Source organism: Quercus robur, chromosome 8, assembly GCF_932294415.1.
Source record: "Quercus robur chromosome 8, dhQueRobu3.1, whole genome shotgun sequence".
Lineage (NCBI taxonomy): Eukaryota > Viridiplantae > Streptophyta > Magnoliopsida > Fagales > Fagaceae > Quercus > Quercus robur.
Genome location: NC_065541.1, coordinates 34,824,974 through 34,847,167, shown reverse-complemented (window position 1 = coordinate 34,847,167; position 22,194 = coordinate 34,824,974). Strand labels below are relative to the sequence as shown.

General features: G+C 35.1%; 1 protein-coding gene and 1 pseudogene across 2 annotated transcripts; both read left to right on the top strand.

The window, feature by feature from the left end:
* The window catches only part of LOC126695319 (cellulose synthase-like protein H1), a 106,268-nt pseudogene that overhangs the window by 50,131 nt on the left and 33,943 nt on the right, over nt 1-22,194 (top strand).
* On the top strand, nt 1,302-6,932 carry LOC126695318 (cellulose synthase-like protein H1). 2 transcript variants are annotated; one of them, XM_050392016.1, is made up of 10 exons: nt 1,302-1,610; nt 1,767-2,091; nt 2,447-2,572; nt 3,288-3,404; nt 3,536-3,748; nt 3,929-4,043; nt 4,265-4,440; nt 4,737-4,775; nt 4,873-5,223; nt 6,111-6,932. In XM_050392016.1, the coding sequence occupies exons 1-10, from the start codon at nt 1,354-1,356 to the stop codon at nt 6,657-6,659; spliced, it is 2,268 nt and encodes a 755-aa protein (XP_050247973.1). In that variant the 5' UTR covers nt 1,302-1,353; the 3' UTR covers nt 6,660-6,932. The 2 variants fall into 2 exon arrangements, with proteins under 2 accessions (XP_050247973.1, XP_050247974.1); XM_050392017.1 differs by lacking the exon at nt 4,737-4,775 and having other exon boundaries at nt 1,303-1,610.

Genomic DNA, 22,194 nt, shown 5'->3' with positions numbered 1-22,194 from the left:
ATGAATTATTTTAAATTACTAAAACTTGAATTTAAATAATTGATTGATAATATGACTATTGATCTTAGATCACTTTGAAATTTTGTAAGTATAGAGAATATATGAATATAATGTATTCCAACAATAGATTTTTTAAAATTTGCATCAAATAATAAATTATTAAGTAATGTAATATTACTTCGAATTATATACACATCAACAACAAGTTGTGTACATGGTATTATAAATAAATAGATAAAATTGTATGCATGATATCCAAAATTGATGTAAAAAATATCCATAATTTAACATATAAAAGTGGATGCGAAAAAAAAGTGAAATAATAGACAGAGTGAGAATAAAAAAGCTGCAGCTAAGAGGCTATTTGGATGCAAAAATTTCATTACTCAATTTCCGTCACTCAATTTCCATCACTCATCACTCATCACTTAATTTTTCACACCTGTTTGGCACCATCACTCACTTTCCATTACTCAATATTTTTCACACTATTTGTGGGCCCCATACTTGTCACTTGGTGCAACTTTTTTTTTTCCAGTACCTAGAAACCTGAACCCAGTGAAAGGAAAAAAAAAAAAAAAAAAAAAAAAAAAAAACCCCAGGAAGAGAAGACCGAACCCAAGAGAAGAAAGGAAAAAAAAAGGTCAAAAGGTGATCAAAAGGTGCGGCTGAGTTATGACTAGGGGTCCCTCATGTGTGTTTAATTACAAAAATATCATTGAGTTATAAGTTATGGAAACTGAAAGCAGTTAAAATGTATTTTCAGTTTTCATAACTCATAACTCAAAAATCAGATAATTGAGTGATGGAAACAGAGTTATCGTGTAGCCAAACGGACTTCTAGTTATGGGTCCTACCATTTTTGAGTTATGAGTTATGAAAACAGAAAATTGAGTTATACAAACAAAGCCATCTAGATAGCCTCTAAATGGTCACACACTTCCTCACACATGTAATCATGGAAAGCCACCCGTCAGTATTTTTCTCCTACGACTCACATAAATAACGCTTTTCTGTGTATTGTACCATCAATGAGGTATCAACGTGGGAAGCTAGTTGGATCAATGAAAATTGTCCACTCCATTATATTAAAAAAAGGAAACAGTAAAATCTTTATCTAGAGGATTCTCCACACTCCATTCCAATGAGTTTGAAAACTGTGCACAATGGAGTAGCGACCCATGCATGTGGTAACAATGGAGTAGGGACCCATGCATGTGAAATCCACGTCTATGTAAGAGGGACCACAATAAACACGATCCTCGCCTATCTCTGCCACATATATACATGGCCATCAATGCAAATACCAGACCAGCATAGTAGTGCCGCTCAAATTGTATTCCTATCTACTCCATGGCCAACCCGATCACTCTCCCTCTGTATGAAAAAATCCCACGTAAAAACACTTTACAAAGACTCTTTGATATCCTAATCTTCTTCCTTCTCCTTTCTCTTCTTATTTATCGTTTTCTCTTCCTCAAAAATCATGGTCTCACTTGGTTGCTTGCCTTCCTATGCGAGTCATGGTTCACCTTCACTTGGGCTCTCGTCATCAGCACCAAATGGAATCCTGTTGAATATAAAACGCATCCAGACCGACTCTTACAACGGTAACCTATAAGATGTTGTGCCAATAATACGTTACTTAATTTTAGTTGCCACTACAATTTGTGTTTGGCTGTTCTTCTTCTATATATTTTTATTACAATCTCTTTACCTGGTCAGGTGTCTAACATGATTGATTCATGTTCATAACTTTGATATAGGGTACCTGAACTTCCATCGGTGGACATGTTTGTGACAACTGCGGACCCTGTGCTAGAACCACCTATCATCACAGTAAACACCGTGCTCTCTTTGTTGGCAATTGATTATCCAGCTCACAAGCTAGCTTGTTACGTATCAGATGATGGTTGTTCTCCAATCACTTACTACTCTCTTGTGGAAGCCTCAAAGTTTGCCAAGCTTTGGGTTCCATTCTGTAAGAAGTACAATATTCATGTTCGAGCCCCCTTTAGATACTTTTCTAGTAACCCCCAAACTTTCGGGGGTAGTTCAAGTGATTTTCAACAGGAATGGAAGAGAATGAAGGTAATCCAAATCTGGAGTTGTGTCTGAAAATTTATTTTCCATCTTAAATCACAATATTGGTATATCTTATAAAAAAACTTTTTGTTTGCTATATTGCAGTAATCTAATGGTAAGATTATTACAAATTTTGTTACATAAAATTTATAAAGTTATATATCATCAATCACAAATTTAAGAAAAAAAATTCAAAAGTTATATATTATATTATTTAAGTCTATTAATCACGTTATTTGGCAGATCAATTTGTAAAAAATTAATCTGAAATAGTATAGCATTTTTCAATTTTGAAATGGGACAACGATGAGATCTTTGCCTGCAATTTATATGCAAATTTGTTTTTCTTTTTCTTCTGTAGGATGAGTATGAGCGACTTAGCCACAAAATTGAGGATGCGGTCCAAAAGTTCGTGCCAAGTGATTTTAATGGAGACTTTGCAGAATTCTCGAACATAGAACGCAGAAACCATCCAGCTATTATCAAGGTAACATTAACTCCCAAATAAAGAAAAAAAGAAAAGAAGAAGAAGAAGAAGAAGTAAAACTCAATGATTCGGGGGAAAAAAAAAACACAAAACAGAAAGAAAGAAAAAAAAAAAAAACATAAAAACAAAAACAAAAAGCAAAACTCAGTTGAAGAGTTGGCTTATCCTTTCACAAAATCGGCTTATATATTAGAGTACATACTCATAGCGTATCAATTAACTAACTAATGTTCCATCAAAAAAAGAAATCAATTAACCAATGATTTCCAAATAGCAGCCGCCACTTTGACTATTGATCAGCTATTACTATTGTAGTTTGTCAGAATTTAATTTTTGACCTTTACCGTAGTATAGCCTTGCCGACTAGCGAGACTTCAGTGTTTCCCTTTTTTTTTTTTTTTTTAATAAATCATTTTAAAAAAAATTTTTATGAAAAAATGAAAAATAAACTAATTTCTTTTAACAATTTTTTTAATTTTTCATAATTTTTTTTTTCTAAAATTAATGATTAATGTATACCCTAAAAACATACATTAACCGGGTCCTATTAAAATTACATGTAAATTCTAAAAGATATCTAGTGTATTGGATTTATTTAAAACATAAGAATAAATGTCATAAGCATGAAACCATTTCTATATAAAAGAAATATTACATATGTGTATGTTTGATATATGTATGATACTTTGTTCTGATTTATATTATTTTACAATAGGTTATATGGGAGAACAAGATAAGTCTTCTAGATGGATTGCCACATTTGGTTTATATATCAAGAGAGAAGCGACCAAATCATCCACATCATTACAAAGCAGGAGCCATGAATGTTCTCGTAAGATATTCTTTACGGAGGATAAAATTTGTAGGATTTTATTTTAATAAATCTTATCACTCTTTACTGATGTATTCTAATTGGCTAACACATTTTTCCCCCTTTTTTGGAACCGATTGTATCATATATAGGCCAGAGTCTCTGGTTTGATGACGAATGCTCCCTATATGTTGAATGTAGACTGTGATATGTTTGTCAACAATCCAAAAACTGCTCTTCATGCAATGTGCCCACTACTGGATTCCAAGAGTGAAAACAAAATTGCATTTTCTCAATTCCCACAAGTGTTCTATGGTGGATTAAAGGATGACCCATACGGCAATCAATTGGTGGTTTTATTTAAAGTGAGTCAAATTGAATCTTAATCTTACGAAATAAGTCTTTTCTTTTTTCTTTCATACTCTATAATTAAATAAACATCAAATTTTAGGGATATGTTACGTGACTAAAGGAAATTTAATAATATGAAGAAAGTTATCATTTGATTAGTCAAGTACTTAACTGCCTTTTATGTGCATATAAAGTATGTGGGGCATGGAATAGCAGGACTTCAAGGACCTATTTATGGTGGAACAGGATGCTTTCACAGTCGGAAAGTTATCTATGGTCTATCTCCAGATGATGTAGATTCAGTAAACGGTAAGTAAATTAATTTTGGATTTTAACCAACCAAAAAAAAAAAATGTCATTCTCTATTAACCATAACATGTTTGTTTCAATTTTCTTCAACTTCAATAAGCAACTAACTTTTAGTGACAAAACGTGAACTTTTGGGTCCATTGGACAATCGCTTCATCATCATGGTGGAGATTTTCCTTTTTGTACTACTAATATTTTATTTTTCTCTTTCCTTTTGGCAGAAAAAACGGCTAATAACATTCTTTCAAATTTTGGGAGCTCAAAGGAGTTGATCAAATCAGGTGCTAATGCTTTAAAAGGGAAGACAGATCCACCACCCAATCTTTCGAATTCATTTCAGGCATCATACCAAGTCAGTGGTTCTGCTTATGAGTATGGTACTAGTTGGGGTACAAAGGTTAGTAACATAAAACAGCAATGTTAAATATGCCACTTTTTTCAAAACTTGTTATGGTGCTAAATAAATTGTAATTATATGGCCGTTACTGAATCTATTTTTAGTATCTACCAATAGTTTTAAAAAAAAAAAATTTAATCTCTAAATTTTTTCAACAAATATATACAAATCACAAATTAGGAGGACCATTAAACGTATGTAAACCTTACTTTTAAAAATATTTGAAGTTTAGCCGACTGCATGGATCAATTTTAAGCATTGCATTTTTTCAGTGTTTTTTTTTTTTTTTTGATAAGGTGTTGAGCCAGTACATTTCACTGAATATGTATGGGAAGGTGCACTTTTAATTACTTCCCTTATTCTTTTTATTTATTTATTTAGTTTTTTGATTTTTACGGTCCAACTCTGATGATTGTGGGTGCCCCATTTTAGGTTGGATGGAAATATGGATCGACCACAGAAGATGTCCACACTGGACTAATGATCCATAAAAGAGGTTGGAGGTCGGCCCTTTTATCACCAAACCCCCCGGCCTTTTTAGGGTGCGCACCCTCAGGTGGGCCTTCCGTAGCAACCCAACAAAAGAGGTGGGTAACAGGCCTACTTGAAATTCTTTTTAGCAAAAGTTGTCCTATATTTGCGACTTTCTTTGGAGAGCTTCAATTTAGGCAATGTTTGGCATATTTATGGATCCTCATGTGGGGTCTACGCTCCATCCCCGAGCTATGCTATGCTGCTTTGCCTGCGTATTGTCTCATCACCAACTCCCACTTCTTGCCCAAGGTGAGGACAAACCACAGCAAGCCTCTAATTTTACTTTTGCATATATGCTCCTTCCAAGGTCTAATTTGTCTTTTTATTGCATGTTTCTGTTCGTATTTGCCACTAAAATAAATTAATGATAGCTTTTTTTGAGGGTGGGGAATTTTCTTTTTCTTAAGACTCTAATTTAGGCGTGGCAAAATTAAGCCCCTTAGATGGAAAATAATAAGAGGAGTAATTTTTAATAAAAAATTAACATCTTATAAAAAGAAATATACAATCTCAATTTGTTAGCTATTAAATTTAGGAACGAAATGTTAATTGTCAAGAATATTATAGCTTAATCAGTGAAGCACCTCTTGTGTGTCAAGATTAAAGTCCTCCCATCAACTATAGAATTATCCAATTAAAAAAAAAAAAAAAGCTAATCATTTAAACTTAAAAAATGCATTTAAAAGTCATTCTGCAACCCTAAACCATTACGCTGATGTTTATTTATAGCAAGACATATAGAGCTACAATTGTGTCATGCCAAAACTTTGTGTTGTATAAATCTTGTGCATGTCATCATTATTGCCTCTTTATTTTTTGCAAATGTGTTCCATACTTCCACCAAAACAAAAATCATGTGCATATGGTAATCTCTATTCGAAGTAATAAATTTTCCTATTGTCCAAAATTTGCATGACGAAGCTCATGAAACTATAATATATTCAAAATTAAGTTTATAGTTTTTTTATTATTTTTTTATTTTTATTTTTTAATTTTTTTTACTGTTTTTCTAACCTTGCATGAAACTATAATGTATTCAAAATTAATTTTTTATAGTTTTTTTTTTTTTTTTTTTTTGTTTGTTTGTTTGTTTTATACTGTTTTTGCAACCTTAAAACGTGCATATGTATATTCAGGTGCAAGAACCAACACTATATGTACTAGCTGCTATCTTCATCATTTACAACGTATACACTTTATCCGAGTACCTAAGAAGCGGCCAATCAGTTCGAGCATGGTGGAATAATCAAAGAATGTCACGAATAAACACAATGAATGCATGGTTATTCGGATTTCTCAGTGTGATACTTAAGCTCTTAGGAATGTCCGAGACAGTTTTTGAAGTAACACAAAAAGACCAATCTAGTGATGATGCCAGTGATGCTGAAGCGGGAAGGTTCACCTTCAACGAGTCCCCAATTTTCTTGCCTAGTACAACCATTTTGGTCGTGCACTTGACAGCGTTGGTTGTGAGTTTATTAAAGTTGCAACCTCCAGCTCGTGATGGGCATGGGTCTGGGCTAGGGGAGGTATTTTGTAGTGTGTATTTGGTGTTATGCTTCTGGCCATTTTTGAAGGGATTTTTTGGGAGAGGAAGACATGGGATTCCCTCATCTACAATATGCAAGTCAACTGCTTTAGCGTTACTTTTTGTGTACTTTTGTAGAAGGGCTACAATAGGTTGAGACTTTGGTCATGAAATTATTTTCTTTGCTCACTACGATTGAGGTTTTGGTCATGAAATTATGATGTTTCTCACAGTAGGTTCAAACTCAAATTTAGAAAATCAAAACTTGTATGAATTCTTGATGTGAGAGATATTATGGTTCAAGAGACTAAATCTACCCTACGTAGGTGCCCATGTATTAACATGTTCCCATCCATCCCTACCCCACCCCCGAAGGATTATATAATTTTTTTTCTTTATGCTTTCCAATAAAGTTTAGTTTCCCTTCGAATTGGTGTTTTAATAATATGTATTCTAATTTTCTTTGATGAAAATATGTACTCTAATTTGAATAGCAAAAATTCCATACTTTAATTTTCCATTTTGCCTTATTTGCATCTATACGACGTACATGTTCGTTGTTATAAATAAACGTAGCTAACTCCAGTGCCTGCCCCCACACCACCCCCCCCCCCCCCCCCCCCCCCTCTCTCTCTCTCTCTCTTCTTTCCACTTGTTCTGGGAATTATGGAATTTACAATACTAACTAAAGAACTAGTACGCAAATCCATATTTAAAGAAGTGAAATTTTTTATAAAATCATGCTTGTATAAATGGATCTATGAACCAAACATTAAGTTCACAATGTATGCATAATATATTTAGATATTGGAATTGCTTGAATCCTGACCAAGACTCAAGCAATTTCAATATCGAAATATATGCATGCATGTCATATATATGCAAATAAAATACCATCTAGCCTCCATGTACAAATTTAATTAGATCAGATCAAGAGAATAGCTACATGTAAAGATAAATCGATCCAATCAGTCAAGCTTATTATTCAAAAAACCATCACATATTATTCCAAGAGGCAACTAGATAGAACATAATGGGTAAGTCATAAAAGAACATGGGTAAGCCATATAATCATAATAACATGTGAAGCAAGCATAAAATGATATTCATGCACTACAAAAAACGTGTTTTTAAGCCACATTTTTTAGCTACATTTTCCAAAAACGCAGCTACAGGCAAGACTTTGAACTGCATTTTTAAAAACACAGCTCCACCCTGGATGTATAGCCGTGTTTTTAAAAACGCAGCTATAGACCAGCTCTGAAGCCATGTTTTGTGATGTTGAGGCTGCGTTTAGCTGGGTAGGACTTAAGCCACGTTTTTAAAAATGTGGCTATAGACCCATTCAGAGTTTTTTTTTTTTTTTTTTTTAATTATTATTAAACGCAGCCTATACATGTTTGGAGTTGCGTTTGTTTAAACGCGGCTACAGTTTGGTATAAATTAAAAAAAAAAAAAAAAAACCCTAACCTACTCTCTGATCTCTAACCCGATCTCTCACCATCTCTCTCACTCTCTCCCTTTGACTCCCAAACCCTCACCTTCAACCCACCCCTTTCTACCACCGATCCTCCTCACCATGGATGAAGCCATCACTTTCTCTCACTCCGATCACCAGCACCACCACTACGGTGGTCTTCTCCATCCCCGAACCAACTCTCTCAACCTCTCTCTAATCCTCAAATCACCATGGCGGCAATGGTGGTTGCAGCATCAGAGCCATTTGGATCATCAACAGCCTCGACGCCATCGTTTTCTCCAGGTACTTATGAAAATATGCCGTCGTTTCACATTCTTCATTTGTTGTGTACTAATCAATTTGACTCTTCTTCTCACATTTAGGGTTTTCACACTATAATTTTTGATTTCCAAATTTTCCCTCATTGTTTTGTGTGCTCACTGTGTTGATACTATTCTATAACATCTACAAGGGCTATTTTAGTAATCTGTCAAGTAAGATTTGTTATATATTGTAAGGTTGAATTTTATCAACCATCTTATTGGCTTTATTCTGTGCCAAATTTGCTTGTATTTTAGCAATTAGTAAACCTGTATTTAGGTGGGAATCATGTAAGAGTAGTGTATGAGAGAGTGTGAAGAAATGCTTAAGATTGTGCAAAGAAGCAGGGACTTGCGATTGGGAAGGGATCTAACAACATGGTTTTGTTCTCTCTTCAACTTGGAGCATTAAGGTCTTATATGACCGATCACACTGCAATGGTGGCAAGTTGGAACAAACTTAGATCCATCCAAAGCCTTAGGTTGAGACCTAAACGGAGGCTTTGACTTAACAGCCTTACTCTTCACCTTTTGATTTCTTTTATATGGAGGAATGTACACCGATTTGTCCTTTGAGGTAGAACTCACAATAGGCACAAAATTGGGTACCACAACATGATTGCAACAGATATTATCATCATTTTTATCAATAGGTTCAGCAATTAAACACTTGGCATGTATCTTAAGAGATTCATTTTCACATTTAAGATCATCAACTAGTTTGTTAGACAAAACAAGTTTAGCATCCAAGTCCATATTCAGACATTCAAACTCTTTCAGCTTTTCAAGAGAATTTTCAGCAAGCTTCTTATATTTTTCAACCAATTTATGGGATTCATTGAGCTTAGCAATCAAATCATCATTTTCATAAAATAACTTGCTCAAATTCTTTTGAAACTTCTTAGCATCTTTCTTCAAGAGTTTGATGTTAGGAATATCAACAACACCCATAGAATCATGTAACATGACATTACAATTATGAGGATAAACACTCATAGAGGCCTTTTCACAAACACATGGCATGTTACAATCAACAACATCCATAGAAGTATACAAAGCACTATCCATGGCAAATAAACACAAGGGGTCAAGGATCACACTTAGGTAATGAAACTAAATCAAGTGTACCCACTCTAATACCAATTGAAAGCTCAAAATGTGTAAAAACACAGAAGCTTGTTTAGAACCCCAATTCAAATTACGGCTTGGTTGATTTTACACTAACTTAATACTAAGTGTGGAATAGTGTAAACACAAGCATACAAGCACGAGAGCTACTTTAATCCATATTTAAAGTAACACAACAGTAAAATGAAATGAACAATAGTAGGGAAGAGAGATGCAAACACAGATAATACTGAGACGTGTTATCGAAGAGGAAACCGAAGAACTCGACGAAAAACCTCTCCGCCACCCTCCAAGCGGTAATCGATCCACTAGACAATCAGTTGGGATACATGGGTAAGCAAGAGACTTTCCAAGCCTAATCTACCTTCTGTACCTAAGCCCTCCAAGCTCCTACTCCAACAAGGCTTCTCGGAACCGTGTCTTGTCTAGCTCTTCGGATCCCGCAACAAGCTCCATGTTGCATCTGCCAACCTTGGCATCTTCCAATACTTCCCAACAACACCAAAAACACTCACTACACTCTGAAAATGTGTGGATTGTGTTTGGGTACAAATCTCCTCTCAAGGTATGATAATGGGAGAGGGAAGGAGAAAATGCTACAATTAATTCTCACTAAGGATGAGTAGCTCTTTCTCAAAAAGATGGGTGTGTGTGTTGTAGAAAGCCTATCTAGGGTTTTTCTCTCTGAATGGCCTCACTTACATTTGTGGGTAATGAGGGTATATATAGTATGGGTGAAGGGTAAGGAATTCACACATAAAAATCCTCTAGGCAGAATGTTTCGCGACTGTCTCGCAGGAAGGCCTTACCCGCGAGACACTCGCGAAAACGATAGCCTGACACGACTCTTCAGCTTCTAGTCATGTGCACCTCATATGCTCTTTCGCGGCTTAACTTCTTGTGTGCTTCTCGCGAAATCCACTAATTTTTCATTTAAGCTTGAGTCTTTACCAACTTAATACTAAACCCAATACAATAAAATCCCACAAAATACAAGGAACAAAATTAGAGCAATTACAACACCTTTTGTCATGGAATAAAGCCAACATAAAATATAGTTATAAATCACAACTTTACAGTTATAAAGGCAACTTGTATTAAAAAATATTTCTTGTGCTCTTAAATGAAATAATGAGAAGCTAAATTACTAAACTAGGAAGTGAACCAAGTGACACATTGAGTTAACAATACTTCTGGTTGGATTTATTGATTTTCTGAAAGTAGATGATATACTTACGACCATTGAGCGGCCTACTATTGTCCTTCAGGTTCACAGTGTATAAAGAATTTGGGAACTCTCTCTCTATAAATAGAATGAATGAGCTTTATTGATTGAATATGAGAATACAACTTAATCTGTACACTGTAGCTATCTATATATACAATCTATGGAAGTAAAGGAAAGTAACTAATTCCGTAAAAAGAGGAAAAAATGGTTACAACAGTCCCACTTGTGCAAGCTGTATTTTTGCTTATGTCATCTTTCTATCCACGTGTCATCCTCCTATCCACGTGGCAAGGCTCCTTCATGCATGTGAATAAAGTGTTCATGATAAGGGACCGATTCAATTACTTCTAACAGTTCTGGACTAATCCAATCTCTCTGTATTTCAGTTCCTTGAGTGCTGCCCTGTTCTCTGCCCTGTTCTCCATCTCTGGTCTTGTATCTGTTAATAGCTTGAGTGCATTCTTCCTTGCTTTTAACACTCCCCCTCAAGAGCAAAGCTCTTGCTTCTTGATTCAAGGATGGATACTCAGGATATTGAATGGTTTGTGCAAAAATATTGATAACTCCCAACCTTTTTTGCAACCTTAGAAAATTATCCACACCTAGAGCTTTAGTAAAGATATCTGCCAATTGATTCCTTGAATTAACATGGAAGGTCTTAATTGTACCATCTAAAACCCTATTCCTCACAATGTGACAGTCTGCTTCTATGTGCTTGGACCTTTCGTGGAAGACTGGGTTTGCAGCAATATGTAACGCAGCCTGGTTGTCACAGTACATGAAGGCAGGTTTGTTATGTGTGACATGAAGGTCCTTCAATAGGTACATCAGCCAGAGAATTTCACATGTAGTTGAAGCCATTGACCTATACTCTGCCTCTGCTGAAGACCTTGACACCACAGCCTGTTTTTTTGACTTCCAAGAGATCAATGCATTGCCAAGAAACACACAATATCCAGTTAATGACTTTCTGGTATCAGGGCAGCCTGCCCAGTCAGCATCATAGTAAGTTTTAAGCTGCAAATTTGACTCCACAGGAAAGAAAACTCTTTGCCCTGGTGTGCCTTTGAGGTATTGCAATATTCTTGTTGCTGCCTTCATGTGAGGGACTCTAGGCTGTGATAAAAACTGACTAAGTCTGTGAACAGAGTAGGTAATATCAGGCCTGCTAAGTGTAAGATACATTAGCTTCCCTATTAACCTTCTGAATTGACCTGGCTCCTTAAGTAACTCACCATCACCCTTGGACAATTTTAACTATTGTTCCATAGATGTTTTGGCAGGTTTACAACCAACCATGCCAGCCTCTTTAAGTATTTCAAGAACATATTTTCTCTGATTTAGGCTAATACCCTTATCACTCCTTGCAATTTCTAAGCCCAAGAAGTATTTGAGAGAACCTAAGTCCTTAATTCCAAACTTCTGGTCTAGGATAGCTTTAACTGAGGCAATACAACCTGGATCATTACCTGTTAGAACCATATCATCCACATATACCAATAATGCAGTGAACAAATCACCATTGGAATGAATAAACAAAGAATGATCTGCCTCGGATTGAATGAAACCAAGCTGTAGGATGGTGGTAGACAACTTTGTATTCCATTGCCTTGATGCTTGCTTCAATCCATAAAGAGATTTCACAAGTTTACAAACCAAAGGGGCAGAAGAATGTGGTGAAGAACACTCCCCCTTACTGTGAAAACCAGGGGGCAAACTCATGTATACCTCTTCATCTAAGTCTCCATGCAAAAAGGCATTGTTAATGTCTAGTTGATGAAGAGGCCAACCTTTGGCTGAAGCAAGTGCAAGAAGAACTCTGATAGATACAGTTTTTGCAACTGGAGAAAAAGTTTCCAGAAAATCTAAACCTTCTCTTTGGGTATAACCTTTGGCCACAAGTCTGGCCTTGTATCTCTCAACACTACCATCTGAGTTGAACTTCACCCTATACACCCATTTACAGCCAATGGGGGTCTTTCTAGCAGGTAGAAGAGTAAGAATCCAAGGTCCAGTCTTCTCCAAAGCCTGAATTTCCTTATCCATTGCCTCTCTCCAAACAGGAATTTGAACGGCTTGGGGGAAAGTAGCAGGTTCTGGATGACAGGCATTGACAGTCATGAGATAAGACTGATAGGAAGGATTCATGTGTGAATAACTGAGAAAATCAGCCATATCATATGGGCAACCTGAAGCAGGAACTTTTGCAGCTGAAGTGCAACCCGGATCAGCAACTATTGCAGCTGAATTGCAAGCATACTCTTGCAGGTAGGCAGGTGTTTTATGGACCCTGGTGGATTTTCTGGTGTGTGGAAGTGCAGTAACAGGTATAGGAACAATAGGTGAAATAGAAGTAATTTCTAAAGAATTTGAATTAGACAAAACAGTGTCATGGGGAATGGATGTAGAGCTGTCAGTATCATGGACAGATGGAGACAATGTAATTGGAATATTTGAAGTATGAGGTGGAAGACCAATGACATCTGAAGTATGAGATGGAATATGGACCTCTGAAATACTAATAGGAGTGACAAAAGAATCTAAATTGCTGTATGTAGGAGAATGAGAACCAACATCAGTTGTAACAAAAGGATCATTGAAATCAGTTTTGCTTTGAACATAAGGAAAATGATTTTCATGAAAAACAACATCTCTAGATGTAAACACAGTTTTGGTAGACAAATCCAAAACTCTATAGCCTTTAACCCCAAAAGGATAGCCCAAAAAAATGCATTTTTTAGCTCTTGGATCAAACTTGGTCCTATTATGAGAGAGAGTGGAAGCATAACAAAGACATCCAAAGGACCTTAAATGAGAATAAGTGGGGGAATGACCAAATAAAACTTCATAAGGAGTTTTATGGTTTAAAACAGAGGAAGGGAGTCTGTTTATCAAGTAAACAGCAGTTAAGATGCAATAACCCCAAAGGTGTAAAGGTACATTGGATTGGAATTTAAGAGCTCTTGCAACATTTAAGATGTGTTGATATTTTCTCTCCACAACAGCATTTTGTTGTGGAGTTTCAACACAACTTAATTGATGTAAGATGCCTCTTTTAGTAAAGAAATCTTTAAGGAAAAACTCAGTACCATTGTCTGATATAATGCATTTCACTTTCCTTGCAAATTGTGTTTCAACCATTGTACAAAATTGGTCTAAATAAGATGCAGTTTGGGATTTATGCTTCAACAGATATACCCATGTACATCTTGAACAATCATCTACAATGGTTAGAAAAAATCTACAACCATGAATGGTGGGAACAGAGAAAGGTCCCCATATATCACAATGAAGTAAATCAAAACATTCATTGGAAATAGTTGTACTGATATTGAAGGGTAATCTCTTCTGTTTAGCAAGTGGACAAATGTCACAATGAAAATTTGCATTAGAATTGATACAATGTACATTGGTCTTATTCAATAAAGCCAATTTGGCATCTGATATGTGTCCTAATCTAGCATGCCATATGTGTGGCAGAACCTTATTAGCAGAAACAGACAAAGAAACAGAATTTGAAGTTGATGCTGATTCTCCCTTTAACAGCAAATAGAGACCATTGATCTCCTTACCCAGACCAATCGTGCTCCAATGAGCTAGGTCCTGAATAAAGCATAGATTGCCAAAAAATATGAGACAACAGAGAATGGATTTTGCCAATTGACCGACAGAAATCATATTAAAATTAAAGGAAGGAACACAAAGCACATTAGAAAGAACAAGATTTTCTGAGACTTTAACTGTTCCTATGTGAGTCACTAAGGCAGATTCACCATTTGGAAGATTCACAAATGTGTTTAGAGTGGCAGTGATAAAGGTAAAAACAGTAATAGAATGAACCATGTGGTCTGTAGCTCCTGTGTCTATGACCCAATTAGAATTCCTAAAGGCATCTCTATTGACATTTTTAGCAGAAAATATAGAGTGTGACAGATTAGGACTAAAAGGAAAATTAGAGGAAGTACCTGACATGAGGTCAGAACAAGGATTGGCTGAGGAATTAACTTGTGATTGTGAAGAAAACACATCAAAAAATGCCACCAGAATGTCCTTCCACACCAGCCATACTTGAAGAAGCTCGCACATTAGCTACATGGTGTGATCCATCACCTCCAGAAGCAGATCCTGAACCAGAATTGAGAAAAGCCAATAACTGCTCACATTGTGCCTTGGAAATAGGACACAAATTGCTTCCTGATGTGAAATTCTCAGTTCCATTGCTCAAATGTGAAGAGACCTGATTTGCACTAGCATTATTTTTCCCTTTTGGCTTGTATCCTGGCGGGTAGCCATGAAGTTTATAACACTTTTCAACAGTATGCCCAGACATGTTACAATGTGTGCAAAATGGCCTTTCTTTCTTCCCATTTCCTTTGTTCCAAGAAGAATAACCTCCTGAATTGTTCTTTGAATTAGCATACATTGCTACTACATCTCCCTGTGATGAGCTTGATCCTTCATGACCAAGATTTTTATGTGATTCTTCTTGTAGAACCAAAGAGTAAACCTTGTTCATTGAAGGAAAACGGATCATATGTGAGAATTTGACTACGAAGAGTCTCATAGTTCTCATTAAGCCCCATTAAAAACCTCATCACATATGCCTTGTTGTGTGACGTGCTTAGCAGCTTCATAGCACCACACGAACATTGTGGAAGTGGCTCAAAATTGAGCAATTGATCCCAAAGTCTCTTGAATTTAGTGTAATATTCAGAAACTGACATCTGATTTTGGCAGAGGTGTGAAATCTGCTTCTGTGAATTGTAGATTTTAGGACCATTCCCTTGTGAAAACTGGTTCTGCAACTCAATCCACATCTCCCTCGCAGTCTCACAGTACATAATACTGCTTGATACATCCACATGCATCGAATTGATCATCCAAGATGATACCATAGTATTGCAGCTCTCCCAATCTTCATACAGAGGTGAATCCAAATCTGGTTTGATGATCTTGCCATTGACAAAACCAATCTTCTTCTTGGCTGTAAGAGCAAGAATCATCGCCCTTGACCATGATTGGTAATTCCTCATTCCAAGCAATGGTTGCGTAACCAAGATACTGCCTGGATTTTCACTCGAGCTAAGAAAATAGGGATTGGGAGGAATGGAATTAGGGTTAGGAAGAGTAGAATTAGGAGGATCATTATTGGAATTCAAGGCAGACTGTGATGGTTGAGGATCAGAGGGATTATTGGATTCAGAGGACGCCATTGTTGTGCTTCACCGAAGCTCTGATACCATATAAAGAATTTGGGAACTCTCTCTCTCTAAATAGAATGAATGAGCTTTATTGATTGAATATGAGAATACAACTTAATCTGTACACTATAGCTATCTATATATACAATCTGTGGAAGTAAAGGAAAGTAACTAATTTCATAAAAAGAGGAAAAAATGGTTACAACAGTCCCACTTGTGCAAGCTGTATTTTTGCTTATGTCATCCTTCTATCCACGTGTCATCCTCCTATCCACGTGGCAAGGCTCCTTCATGCATGTGAATAAAGTGTTCATGATAAGGGACCGATTCAATTACTTCTAACAGTTCTGGACTAATCCAATCTCTCTGTATTTCAGTTCCTTGAGTGCTGCCCTGTTCTCTGCCCTGTTCTCCATCTCTGGTCTTGTATCTGTTAATAGCTTGAGTGCATTCTTCCTTGCTTTTAACACAGTGAATTCCAGAAGGAATACGAGAAGGGGATTCATAAATCTAAGTAAGGTTCTTTTAAGCGTGTATGTTTTTCTAATTTGACCTATTTATTTACTAAGCTTGTATGTACTTTGTCTTTAGGTACTGGGAACCAACGTATGAGGACTCTCTTAATTTGATTGCTCGAGTGCCATTAGTGGCTGCCTATGTCTACCGCAGGTAAGCAAGGATATTATTTCTCATTTATTTTCAAAATTTGGTGTAATTGCATTTTGGACTGGATCTAGAATGATGGTAAACTTGATGTTATAAAGCTTTTATAAATGTTAAATGTAAGGATAGTCCCTGCCGGTGTACGAATATACATAATTTACTTTTGTAATTTATAATAAAAAAAAAAAAAAAATTGTTAAATGCAAGGATACGTGCCCACCCCTGTTGGATCTATTTTTTTTTCCCCATGTAATGGAGAGATGATGCTGTTACTCATTTGTGTAAGAAGGTCTGAGATAGTGCCTTGTATTTGTTTCATTAAATATCATTTAAATTATGGGGGAGTACTTTCTTTTATTTTCCTTTTTGGCGTTTCATTTAGTACTTTTTTTCCGCCTTTGAGATCATATAGTGAATGATATAAATAAGAGAGCTGCTAATTTTCTGGTGTAGGCTAGGCAAGTTCATCTAGATAAAAATCCAAACGACTCTCAAGCGGCTGAAAGATTTCAAGCTAGTTCATCCAGTTAAAAATCTACTAATTTTTTTCCTTATAGAAAAATTCAGGTTTTGGCTTTTCAATACTATAGAAACAATAAGGAATCTACTAACAGAATTTTTTTATTTTTCAATACTGTTTCCTCTACTCTAGTGTTGTGGAATGACCTATTTTACACAAATTTTGGCTTTATTTCTTCAACTTTTATTTCAGAAGGTGTTGTTAGACCAGGCAAACAGTCAAACACAACATTGCATTGTCCTAAACTTAATTATGATTGCATTGTTCTAATATGCTTCTCTTGTGTTGATGGTTGGTCATTTCTTTCTCTTCCATATATTCTTTGATTCTTTTATTTTTAATCCTATGGTTAGGATTTGTATGTTAATTTTACACAAATTTGTCTGTCTCTAGGCCTAAATTTTATAGCCAACTGCTTTGGGCTAGTGAACATTACCCAATCTACGCCTTTTGAGGAGACTTTCTCTCTCTCTCTTCTTATATATATACCTCTCTTTGTCACTATTGTTTCTTGTGCAGTAGTAGTTGTAGTAGTAGTAAATTCAAAAGCAGAGTTTTGTGTTTGTATTACATTTTGCAACCACCTAGGCTAGAAGAGAGGAAGAAGTAAGAAGAAGAAGAATATAGAGGTTCGATCCAGTAGAAGAGGCAGAGAAAGAGAGAGCAGCCCAAATAGGGTCAAAGTCTACAACATGCATCCAAGGGTGGTCAAACCCATCAAAAAAGTACAAGTTGTTTACTATCTCTCAAGAAATGGCCATCTTGAACACCCACATTACATGGAAGTCACCCATTTAGTCAATCAACCTCTTCGTTTAAGAGGTAGCTATTCCAAAAATCATTTATTTCCTGCTTCTATAAATTTCCATCTTCAAAATTTTTTTAATTTAGTTTTTGTGTGAGTATAAGGAAATGGTATTCCAAATTGGAAGTAATTGGAGTGTGGAATTTTATTATATTATTTTGAATAGGCAGTATTGGTTAATCTTATTGGAGTGTGTAATTTTCTTGGGCCAGATTGTCGGATGCTTTAGCTCTTAAATATTAGTTATTTAATCTACCGACTTCTATTGAATAATGGTATCTGGTTGTCTTCATTCCTTTTAGTTTTTATCAGCATGGCGGGGTGCTACATTATGCATGATGATACCGGTTTTTTTCCAAAAATAAAATTTTTATATTAAAAAAAAAAAAAAAAAAAAACTGCTTACAGAAGCATTATGCACTATTTTCTGTTTGCTTTCAGTACTTAAGTTTTGATGTGTGATTAGTGTGCTGTCCAAATTCAGACTGAACTACAATTAGAAATTAGACTCCCAATAGGGTTAAGTTAGAGACGTAATGACAATGGCAGTTAATAGAAAAATATTCTCATGCAGGGATTGTAGATAGTCTTTTCATTTATGATTTTATAAGCTAACGTGCTATCTGCATAAATTTCCATCATCTTATTTTTATCATCTTCATTGTGTAGGTTTTCCTGAAGCAGCATCTTACAAATGTTGTCTTTGACTCCAATTTTGCCGATGAAGGTTAGTTTTCTGGTTTTGTCTTGTCCGTTATGAACCAAGCCAATTGTATTATTTCTTGTGCTATGATTATTCTACTAGTGGCATGTTGTTACATTTCATGAACAAGGAATGATTGAGGGGACAGGTACCAGTAATGTAGTCTAAGTTTGAAGCAAGTTATTGCTTATATGATATGAGTGATAATTCTAACACTGGGCTAGAGCTAATGAGCTTTAGCTCAAATGACACATGCTCCTCCCTCATTAACGGGATGGAGGGTAAGGTAGTGAGTTCAAGACTCACAAGATGTGTATAGCTTACCAATGAGGAAAGGTCTTATCACTTTGCATCCACCTGGGATGCCTCAGCAATAAGGGAGAGTGCCTGGATAACTGTAAACCTAGAAGTCTTTCATTCAACTCCTAGCTAAGGCATTTTGTGATTTACTTGATGCCAGCTCAGTGGGGGTATGTAGGCATCCTGGATTTACCCCTCAATGGCAGTCCCACTGGCCCATACCAGTGCTTGCATGTGTGTATTTATAGTTATCTTTGCATAATTTCTTGTTAGTTGATGTTTTATTTTCTTAGGAATTTAAATTCAAAATGAGGACAATAATGTTTGTGACTCATTGTTTATAATATGAGTTATGTTTGCAAAGGAAGATGATACTAAGGAGAAAAAAATGGCAATGAAAGTATTGTGATTGGGCAGGAAAAAAAAGAGAAAAAACCTATAGCAGCGTTTTTTAAAAACGTGGCTATAGATATAAGCTTGAAATCAAATTCTAATCCTATCATGCATGGCAGTACCCATTCATGTCAATGAAAACATGTTCAATCACATTATTCATGCAAACAAACACTTTAATTAAGCAAAAAAGAATTTGAAAACAATGACAATATTAAGGGAGAATTTAGAGATTATACGTACCCTTAGAGACCTTGATTTAGATTATGGGAATTGGATTTAGGAATTTTCTAGAGTATTTGGGAGAGTTTTAAGAGGATTTCAATTAATTTTTTTTACTTGTTCAACCAGGAGTAGCATTACAGACAAGTGAGAGGGTTCAAATGAGCCCCCTAGCTTAGACCAAAAAAAGTTATATAAAAAATTATATATATTTTTTGTTTTGATCCCTTAAAATAAAAATTTGAACACCTTGATCCTAAAATTTTTTAAACTCAGCTGAAATAAACTTGAACATGATTATCTTAGTACTACTTTCACAATATTTTCACAATAAAATTTAAGCGATAAGTTGTAACTAGTTTTATGTGGATCCACAACTAATATAATAACTTTTTTACTTACCTTAAACAACTTCCCATCTAGATTTTGTTGCAATTTTTTTAAAAAGTATTATGCTAGTAAAACTACTTTGAAAATATTTAATTTTATAAGAAAAAAAATGTTTCAAGATTTTGGTCATTCATTAAAAAATCATAATAAACCTTCTCTTCGGGACTTTGGCATTGACAGTAGATTGAGTTGTTTTTTTTTTTTTTTTCATTGCACTTTTCTTCTTCATGAGCAAGAAATTACACCACCAATACAACTAACAGATCTACATCTACATCTGTGATTCTTTTTTTATTCTCTCTATTTCTCTTTCTCCCTTCTATGTTTTCTTAGTTTTTCTTCTGTTTGATAAAGTAGTTTAATAGGTGCTCTATAGGTAACAAAAAAAGACCAATCTAGTGATGATGCCAGTGATGCTGAAGCGGGAAGATTCACCTTCAATGAGTCCCCAATTTTCGTGCTGGGTACAACCATTTTGGTGGTGCACTTGACAGCGCTGGTTGTGAGTTTGCTAAAGTTGCAACCACCACTAGCTCATGATGGGTATGGGTTAGGGCTAGGGGAGGTATTTTGTGGTGTGTATTTGGTGTTAAGCTTCTGGCCATTATGGATTGAGGTTTTGGTCATGAAATTATGATGTTTCTCACATTAGGCTCAAACTATAATTTAGAAAGTCGTAAGTTGTAATAATATTCCTTAATGCATGAGAGATATTATGGTTCAAGAGTTTAAATCTATTGAAGCAAGCATGTATTTAATATGATTCCCCCTCCATCTCAACCCCATCCCATGGAAGGATTATAGAAAAAAGAAAATTATTATTTATGATTACCAATAAAGTTTAGTTTCCCTTTGACTTAGTGTTATAATCATATATACTTTAATTTGACTAGCAGAAATTTCCTTCGTTAATTTGCCATTTAGCATTATCTGCATCTTCAAAACATATATGCCTTTTGTTATCAATAAACTTAGCTAATAATATTATGTAGTCATTTACTCTAGTACATCTACTCCCACCTGTTGAAGATGAAGCTTCATTTGGGTTGAAGAATAGCTCGAGGAAGAAGAAGTTAGAAGTTACCGTTGAGATTTGAAGGCGATTTCTAATCCGATGAAACGCATCATTCTACTAAAGGTATCTAATGCAAAACGCCCTATTCTCACTTACGCATTTGATTGTGTATAACTCTACCTAAACGGTGTCGTGTATGTGCATTTAAAGAGCAGTTGAAGATGGCGTGAAAATCAGTTGAGTAAACAGTTTCTTCTCCTTGGTTTCACGGAGTTGATCCGCATAATGTGGAACCTAAAGTTATTCAATTATTCTCATAAGCTTTGTACTATAAACAGAGAGATTAGCTTCAAATTGTAAATGACCAAGAAATACAATTTTTTTATTCATTCAATTCTCTCTCTCTATTATACTTAGAGTCAATCTCTGTTTTGTTCTTACTTCAATATAGAATTCTATTTCATAAAGAAAGTTTTCATGGTATCAGAGCCCACAATCCCTACTTTGAATAAATCAATGGTAGCATCAAGCTCAACAATGGCTGTGAGAGACTGCCAAACTTGATGCCTCTAAAAAAAGAGAGAGATTTTTAGAGTGTTTTTCAGAGCATCTCTCCTTTTGGGTAAGTGGTGTGGAGTTATTACTTAATTTTTATTCAAAAAATAAGAAAAACTAAATACAAAATACATGACTGAATTGTTCCATTTCATTGATTGAATAAAAAAAAAAAAACATGTTTGATAAATTGAAAATTACTTGGGTTTGGGTCCTAGTTACAAACTACCAAAAATACATGGCTTTTTGTCCTAGTTACAATCTACCCATAATAAATAAAGAACAAAGATAAAGCCTAGGTCTACCTATCGAAAGACTCTAAATTCGGAGGCTAGGTTACAGAATGGGAAGGTGTTAGGAACCCATCCTGCCCAGACAGAGTTTGGTCTTCTATACTCTTGTGACCAATGTACCCTTTATGCATGACATGAATGATATGTTGCACACATTAAAAAAAAAAAATACACAAGTTTATTTATGAATGCATCCTCGTCTTTGGTAAAAAAAAAAAAAAAAAAAAAAATTCAGATCTGTGTTGTAAAAAAATTGAATTTGGTTTAGAAAAATCAAATCTGTTTTTGAGAACTTGAAAAAAAATTGGCTTTTTGAAGAGAAAAATTTAGATCTGTGCTTATTAAAGAAAATAAAATCTTTTGATTTTAAAATATATCAGATTTGTTTTTTGAGAACTGAGAAAAAAAATGGTTTTTGATTTGTAAAAGATCAGATCTGTCTTGTGATAAAAAAAAAAAATTAGATATGTTTTTATATGTGTAAAAAAATGAAAAAG

What these genes read in the sequence shown, in the direction of transcription:
- LOC126695318 (XM_050392016.1), top strand. Translation starts at nt 1,354, where the DNA reads ATGGCCAACCCGATCACTCTCCCTCTGTATGAAAAAATCCCACGTAAA. An exon ending in AGGAATGGAAGAGAATGAAG is followed by an intron (nt 2,092 to 2,446) that starts GTAATCCAAATC and finishes TTTCTTCTGTAG; the next exon opens with GATGAGTATGAGCGACTTAG. An exon ending in ACTCCCACTTCTTGCCCAAG is followed by an intron (nt 5,224 to 6,110) that starts GTGAGGACAAAC and finishes ATGTATATTCAG; the next exon opens with GTGCAAGAACCAACACTATA.